Consider the following 8,685-nt stretch of genomic DNA (forward strand, 5'->3'; position numbering starts at 1 on the left):
CAGACAAACCCAAAGCAAAGGACATTTTACAAAATAACTGGCAGCACTCCTCAGAAATGTCAAGGTCATGAAAGAAAAAGAAAGACAGACTGAGGAACTGTCCCTGACTGGACGAGACTAAGGAACCATGACAGCCAAATGCGATGCATGAGCCTGGATTGGATCAAGCACTAGTCCTTGGGACATTAGCAGGATATTAGTGGGACAGTTGGTGACAATCCAATGAGTTTTGTAGAGTATGCATTTTTCAGTGTTATTTACCTGGTTTTGACAATTGTGCTGTGGTAATGTAAGATGTTAATGTTCGGGGATGAGGGGTGATGGGTAAATGGAACGCTGTACTTAGTATTTTGCAACTTTTTTGTAAGGCTGAAACATTTTCAAGATGAAAAGCTAAAAAGTTGTTTTAAAATTTTAATGTTTCTTCATTTCTTCCCATTCTGGCACTTTAGACATAATAGAATCAGTATTTTTCCCTCTTAGGTATTTTGAATATAGGGGAAATAGGCCCCTGTACTGCAGCGTGTACATTGATTATAGTGAAAAAGAGGCCCAAGATGCACATTGTAGGAAGCCTCTCATATGACTTTAATAAATGTGTTCTCTAAATAAATGTGGCTGGAGGCTTTGGTAGAAGAGGAAAAACAAAAGAGATCCAGGAAAGTAGAGGATAGGAGCAGAGGAGGTGGTGAGAAGAAATTAGAAGCTGCTGGAGATGGGTTTTGGAAAGAGTTCTTGAGTAAGGGGGCAGGGGGAGGACAGACAGCTGTGGGTAGGAAATAGCTATGAAGGATATTAAGAAGGGCAGAGAAGGGATAGAAGCATTTAAAGATATTTTGCTCGCATCATACATGTATGCCCTCCTTGATATTTGTTTGTGAGCCTGCAGTAGAGATTTTGATTTTTTCCAATTTTTTTCTGTTTTTTTCTATGAATACTACTCTATGCTGAGACTCTCCTCGAAGGGCCTGGTTATAGTGCTGTTACAGTGAGATACAGTCCAGATCGTGTGCCTTGTTTGCGAGACAGACAACACAACAATTTATCTGGTAGCCCTTTGGCCCTTATGGAAAAAGGGAGTTTGGCCCTGCAACCTCAAACCGCTGAAGGACCATGCAGTGTAGTTCTCTGTTGCTGGGCATGAGTAAGGGTCACGATCGGTAGACTTAAGGAGAATTGCTGGAACAGTGTGGCTGAGGAGCTGCACGGGGCCTCTCACGGGTTGTCTTCACTGGCAGTGTCCATTTGTTTCTTCCCAATCATTTTCAGGACTGGAAGCCAGAAATGAATCTGAAAAGACACGAAGCTGGATGAATGAGCATTAGGGTCATTTCAAATGCCACTGACACAAACTTTTCACAAGACTTTGAAATGGCCGGGAAAGCTTATCCTTAGGGATTATTTCGGTCTTTCATTGTCCATGAACTATTTTCCAGTTCTGTAAGCTGTAGATAGCTGATGGCAACAATGCAAATGATTCTTGTCCATGCACATGCAAATGAATTTCACCCTGCAGAGTACAATTGACCCTCCCATCCTCCCTTGTGGAAGAAGCCAGTTTTGTATCTATTAAACAAATTCATTTTGGTATTCAAGATGGCCTGTATGTATGTGTGATTTAAATTGTTCTTTGAATTGGTTGGAGTTTCTTACTGTTCTGTGTTTAATATGTTGAATGAAATCTTTGACAAGTGTTCATTTTATATGTGTATGAAAGTCATTATGTTATCATATATATGTATAAATATATACATATATATATATATCTCATCATATATATATATATATTTTTTTTTTTTTTTTTTGCGGTACGCGGGCCTCTCACTGTCGTGGCCTCTCCCGTTGCGGAGCACAGGCTCCGGACGCGCAGGCTCAGCGGCCATGGCTCACGGGCCCAGCTGCTCTGCGGCATGTGGGATCTTCCCGGACCGGGGCACGAACCCGTGTCCCCTGCGTCGGCAGGCGGACTCTCAACCACTGCGCCACCAGGGAAGCCCTCATCATATATATTTTGTAATACTGGAGAATGAGCAAATTCTTTGGAGTTTACCAAGCTGTAGTAGATACTTCCCTTCTGTTATTTATTTATCCCGGTAAAGTAACTCTGACTGGGTATTGTTCTTTAACAGCCATTAGAGAGGGCCTTCCCGGTAGCTTTTCTACAATATGACTGAATGTACTCACTTGAAATCAGTGTTTTGAAGGCTATCTGATAGAATTCTCTGGACCGGCATTGCTGCAGAGTCTTCTGGACTTAGTCATGTACATCTGTTCCCTGTCACTGTTCACCTACCCCCACCCCCACCCCGAAAGTGTCCTATCTGTTGCCGGGGATATAAGCCCTAATGTAAAGTTGAAGAGTGCTTTAAAATTCCATTTGCCCTTCAAAATCAAAATTTCCCTAATTACAGGTTATAACCCTATTTTGGCTTTACCTTTGTAAAGTACAGACTCAGCTTCCTTTTTACTTCTCCCACTGGCTGCTTTGATCTTTTCTTCAGTAGCTTTGCATGTAGGTATTGGATGCGCTCCCTCTGCACACTTGGGTAGAAGGATGCTGACACCAGGATTTTAAGTTGCATCAGGATGGAGGACAGCAGTCCTAGCATCACTAGTATCACAAGAATAAAACTGAGAGGAATCCAGGTCTCAGACAGAAGTAGCTTTGGTTTAGGGAGGCAGCTGGGTTCAAACAGAGATACATTAAATGAAGAATCATGGATGATGTCTTGAGCTTCTTGTTTCTAAAACGAAAGAATAAAATCATCAAGATCCATGCCATTTTCATACTCTGTCCTTGTCTTTCTCAATACTGCCCCGTAGCACGTAACATTTATCTTAAAATATGCAGGGAGCTTTGGCTGAAGGGGCTATCCCAGCTCCTTTTATGTGCTATGACTGGAATAAAGGAGAAGGGACGAATTTTAGTTGTAGCCATTGCAGAGTTTTCCAAAGTGGGATTGTGGAAATACAGATTTCCTTGAGAGAAGGATATCAGATAAGTTTGTTTGCTCTGTCCTTTCTTTAGAGAGTCACGATGGCCATGAGACTGTTGAGGGTGCTGAGAAGAAAGCAGAGAAATTTGCTTAAATTCAGCCAATGATTCTCCTATTAATTTTGACCGCATGACTTATTTTTATGGAACACCCGTTTCTACACTTCAGAGCATGTGGGACTAACGAAAGATGGTTTTTGCTCAACTGGGGGAGAAGTTTTTTTTGTAGCAGAGCCCCTCAAGACCCAGTCATAGCCTCTCCATCTCGACAAACACCTCGTCAGCAGACCACAAGGTCATAAAGATGTGGAGGCATTAAATTATGTTCTAAGTCATCCTTCTAGAGCTTGAGGTGGCGGGGAGGGGGGTGGGGGGTGGAATTATTCTTGATGCAAGAATACAAAGAAGAGTATATTTACTCAGAGTGTCTCTAAAATCCTATTTATAGAGGTCTCAAAATAGGACATTTTCACATCTCTCTTAGACGATAGGAGGGGTGCATTCCTCCCCGCTTGAAGGCAAGAGAATAAGCCAGTTGCCCTCAACAAACTGACCCAGAGGGCAGATGACATTGAGCCACCCAGCCAAGCCACCAGCAGGAGACGCGTGTGCTGATTCAGCTCTTACTTTTCCCTGACCTGAGAAAGCCACATAGTCTCTTGGTGGATTTGTTTTCCAGTTTGGTAAAACAGGAATTAATGGACCAGATCCTGCCCACGAATAAACGACTCCCAGTGTAAATTAAGCACCTTGGGGATGGAGCATTAACGTTACAGACTGGAGTACTTAGTAAGTTATTATCACTCTAACACCCTAGAGCCCTGGGGCGCAGAGGAGGAAAATGACTTCTGAAAAGAACCCAATCACACCCAGAGAACACCACGCACCTTCGATTTACCCCAATACCTGTGAAAAATCTGGAAACCCCCAAACCTGGGACTTCTACACAAATGTCAAGTCAGATCTGCAATTTCCCCAGCACTGTGGCTAAGCAGTAGAAAGCATTTGTGTTGCCTCTGCTTTTCTCTTATTAAAAAGACAGTTCACCTACGATTAAATAGAGAGATTTCAGTCCCCAGAGCAGAGGCATGCATTCTTTTCAATACTGTTGAAGAAACAAACACATTGATTGAGTAAGTGATGAGAAATCCTGCAATAAGAAAGCAGCGGGTGTCCGGTCTGGGAAGAAGTTATTTAGTCTAGGAATCTAACCGGGGATTTTGCAGCTGGGAGTCAGGGCTTCAGAAAGGTTGTCAACAGTCTTGTACGGGCTTGGTGGAGGGTAACAAACTCTCAAAATACCGAGCAATGTACTAAATGGTACCCCAATGTTTTAAAATGTGTTTGCCTCTCTCAAGTAAACAATTTGCCAAGGTGGTATTGAGTAACGGATGGAAGATTCACTCTGGTATCAGACAGTCCTGAAAAGTTAATGCAGACCATTGCTGGGCACATAGTAGGTGCTCAATAAGTAGCGACTGTAGCTTTATTTATTTATTATTATTATTTTTTTGAGGTACACGGGCCTCTCACTGTTGTGGCCTCTCCCGTTGCAGAGCACAGGCTCCGGACGCGCAGGCTCAGCGGCCATGGCTCACGGGCCCAGCCGCTCTGCGGCATGTGGGATCCTCCCAGACAGGGGCACGAACCCGTGTCTCCTGCATCGGCAGGTGGACTCTCAACCACTGCGCCACCAGGGAAGCCCGACTGTAGCTATTTTTACTTACAGCGTCCACCTATCCAGCCAGGTCTATTCACGTCATTTCCCACTTTTCTTCTTTATTTAAAATTGTATAAAAGTGGGAGAGGGGCTTCCCTGGTGGCGCAGTGGTTGAGAGTCTGCCTGCTAATGCAGGGGACACGGGTTCGAGCCCTGGTCTGGGAGGATCCCACATGCCGCGGAGCAACTGGGCCCGTGAGCCACAACTACTGAGCCTGCGCGTCTGGAGCCTGTGCTCCGCAACAAGAGAGGCCGCGATCGTGAGAGGCCCACGCACCGCGATGAAGAGTGGCCCCCACTTGCCACAACTAGAGAAGGCCCTCGCACAGAAACGAAGACCCAACACAGCATAAATAAATTCATAAAACTCCTATCCCAACATCTTCTAAAAAAAAAAAAGTTTAAAACAAAAAAAGTGGGAGATACCTTGAGCCAATGTTTCTTTTCTTGCTTGACTTCTCCTTTGCAAATCTGCTGCAATGGAGAGACCAGGAACCTCCAAGGTCATCGTGGGATAAGGGCAGGGCACTGCCAGTTACGTGGAAGCCAGCTGCTGGTGGCACAGCCTCCCAGGCTCGGCAGGAGAGTTTGAGACAAGCTCCCACAGCAGTCTTGTGCTCGCATCTGTTCTGCGCCCACCACCCTGCTGTCATTGTGAGTGTACGTGGTGGTCTCCCCCGCCAGGACGTGAGCCCTTCGATGGCAGCCATCACGGTCTAGACAACTTTGCATCCCAGGACCCAGCAAGACCCCAAAATGTATTTGCCAGGACATTGTCATTGGAAAGCTTCTGGGCCTTTTTTGGAAGGCAGACTTGCTTTTCTCCCCCCGTCTATCTAAAACAGTGAGAATTCACAAAACAGGCATGGGTTTTGGCTCAGAGAGAAATAGATGAGAGAGGAGCAAAAAGATGAAGGAGAGGGAAGAACTGAGAGGGGAAGATCAAAAAAGGGACTAAGGAGGGGAATGGACTATGGGGGAGAGGAGGAGAGAAGCCCTTCTACTAGCCGCCGCCCCGGATCAAGCCTGGCGGAAAACCTTGTTTGGCTTTCATTTGAAACACTGCTTCCATTATCCACCCTGCTCCAGATATGTAGAGCAACAGGGTTCTTGTAATTAACTGAAGACTTCAGAGGAAACAGAGGACTCAGAGTGATCAACTCCGAGAAGCAGCCCAGGATTAGGCGGGGCAGGGGCCAGACAGTGCCTGCTGAGCCAGGAGAAAAGGGGAGGGAGAGTGTGGATGCAGCAGGAGGAAATGGGCTTTCAAAGGAGGGTTTCCAGGCCCCTTTCTGCCCTTCCCCTCTGAGATTTCCCCAGTAGAGGCACAATCTATTGTAGCTCGATAAAGAGGAGGGAAAATCAGACATATTGGAAACAGTAGATGGTGTGTTCACCAGCCCAGGCTAGTGCACACCACCCAGCATGCATGACATTCACACACACACGCACACGTGCACATGTACACACAACTACACGCGCTACATGTGCACATGCACACAGGCACACACGTGTGCACGTTCCACGTAGCGCAGAATGCTAGGTTTAAAAACAAATAAGACAAGTATCTGACAGTATCCAGATCCTCTGAAATGTCTACATAATCATCAATTTCCACAGGGAAAAATGGAAAAGAGAAAAGATGGGATGAACAAAAAGCATGGTCTCCTCTGTTGTGGTACGGCTGCCACAGGAAACTAATACAGCGATCAAAAATGTTCAGAATGTTCTCATACTCTAACATTGGGGTTTCAACTCAATCTAACCAGCATTTTGGGTGTTCTTCCTACACGCCAGGCTCCGTGCCAGGCACTGAGGATCCAGAGGGGAATAAGACACTGCCCTGCCTTGGGAAGTTCACGATCTTTTGCAAACACACAGCAAACAGCTGGGATACACAGTGAGACGGGCCTGTGAGCACCTACCTCTCTGTGCAGCTTCAAGTGAACCTCAAGCCCTGGCAAGCTTTGGAAATGTTTGCTGATGGAGAAAATGAGCCAATATAGCAGATAATCTATGGCTGCAAACAACACCCAGATGTAGAGATGGGTAAGTACCGGGAGGAAAAACAGCCCCAGGTTTTTCCTGTCTTTAGGAGTCAGCCAGAAAGATGGGATGACGACATACTTCTTCCTTTCCTGCTTATTCAGCGGGAGGACGCAGGGCCTCTGTTCATGCCTCTCCCTCTCGTCAAACTGAACAAATTGTCTGGTGATGTAGATGTTCTCAAACTTCCAACCACAGGAGCCCAAAAATCGCCTCATGAAGAGGCCAGTGCCAAGTAGCACCAGCAGAAGCCCCGTGAGGGCAACTAGCTGCCGCCCCAGGGAAGACAGCACCTCTGTCGCTGTCACCACCTGGTACAAGACACGCAGGGCTTTGTATGTAGTGTCATTGAGCTGTGCCTCCAGGGCTTGGCTGGGACTAAAAAGAGAGACCTCCAGTGTTTGGTTCCAAGAAACAAGGTCATCAAATAGACTTAGGTGAGTGGCAAGGCCGTATATCCACTGAATGGCTTCAGTATATTTTTTCAAAAGTGGAAAATGGATGGAAAAGCTCTTTGCCCTTAGGTTGCAAGTCATACTGTCCAGGAGACCTTTAAAGTTGTGAAAAATATTTTCCACGTGTCCAAAGATGACTATCCCTGTGCCAGCAGTGATCAAAGCGTTCCTGCCTTCACGCAGGCCACACGAGAGGAAGAAGAGCAGAAGGAAACACCGTGCGTGCTTGGAACAGCACAGCAGAGCACACGTGACCATCCAGGAGGTGGTGAAGACTATGAACGAGGACAGAAACCAGTAGAAGGCCCCAGAGAGGAGGCCAACAGAAATGAAAGCAACAAAACAACAAGTGCCCAAATGTCGGGTGAAGTCCGTCCATCCAAGCCTCCTTGGAGACACATACGTCCTCCAAAGACTGAGGAAGATATTGGTGCCTGAGGTCCAGACACCCATGCTCCCTGTGTCCCTGGAAATGAAAGAGAAACAGGGTCAGATGTTGCTTTTAAATGTCCTCTTTGTAAAGGGCACTATGATAGATTGATTGCAAAAAATGGCCGTAATTTTTTACCCTTCTCAGTCTCTACACTATTACTAAACCAAACTTGGGCCCACTCGCTGCCAATCCACTGACACTGGATTGTGGTGAAGGGAAGTGCAGAGTTTATTGCAAGGTGCCCAGTGCAGGACCAAGCAAGGAGAATGGGCAGCTTGTGTTCAAAAGACCTGAACTTGATATAAATGAGTTTATTTACAAAACAGAAGTAGATTCACAGACATAGAAAACAGACTCACGGTTACCAGAGGGGATAATGGGATGGGGAGGTGCAGGGGAGCTAAATTAAAACTTTGGGATCAACTGCTATGTATAAAATAGGTAAACAACAAGGACCTACTGTACAGCACAGGGAACTATATTCAGTGTCTTGTAGTAACCTATAATGGAAAAGAATCTGAAAAAGAATATATATACAAATGTTTATGCATAACTGAATCACTTTGCTATACACCTGAAGCTAACACAACACTGTAAATTAACTATACTTCAATTAAAAAAACACGGTTTAAAAAACAGATCTGGGCTTCCCTGGTGGCGCAGTGGTTGAGAGTCTGCGTGCCGATGCAGGGGACACGGGTTCGTGCCCCGGTCCGGGAGGATCCCACATGCCATGGAGTGGCTAGGCCCGTGAGCCATGGCCGCTGAGCCTGCGCATCCGGAGCCTGTGCTCCGCAACGGGAGAGGCCACAACAGTGAGAGGCCCGCGTACCGCAGAAAAAAAAAAAAAAAAAAAAGAGAGAGAGACTTGAGCTCCGCAGTGGCTTTCGGGGAAGAGTTGTTAAAGGCAAGGTGAGGGAGAGGGTTGCAGGGTGCTTGATCAGCTTGGTACATCCTTCTAATTGTGGGTGGTGAGGTAACAGCGTGATGTTTCGGGAATTAACATCATCAACCTCTGGTTCCAACCCCTCTGGGG

At 46.0% G+C, this 8,685-nt stretch overlaps 1 protein-coding gene across 2 annotated transcripts; it reads right to left on the minus strand.

Annotated features, from left to right (window-relative positions):
- Positions 1-1,215: 1,215 nt before the first annotated feature.
- On the minus strand, positions 1,216-7,669 carry DCSTAMP (dendrocyte expressed seven transmembrane protein; the record flags this gene model as incomplete). Of its 2 annotated transcripts, XM_082675196.1 has the most annotated exons (3): positions 1,216-1,290; positions 2,436-2,744; positions 6,641-7,669. In XM_082675196.1, the coding sequence occupies 3 exons, from the start codon at positions 7,667-7,669 to the stop codon at positions 1,216-1,218; spliced, it is 1,413 nt and encodes a 470-aa protein (XP_082531322.1). The 2 variants fall into 2 exon arrangements, with proteins under 2 accessions (XP_082531322.1, XP_082531323.1); XM_082675197.1 differs by lacking the exon at positions 2,436-2,744 and having other exon boundaries at positions 1,266-1,290; positions 6,843-7,669.
- Positions 7,670-8,685: the final 1,016 nt, after the last annotated feature.

The sequence above is a fragment of the Grampus griseus genome, assembly GCF_964374135.1.
Source record: "Grampus griseus genome assembly, chromosome: 17".
NCBI classification, from domain to species: domain Eukaryota; kingdom Metazoa; phylum Chordata; class Mammalia; order Artiodactyla; family Delphinidae; genus Grampus; species Grampus griseus.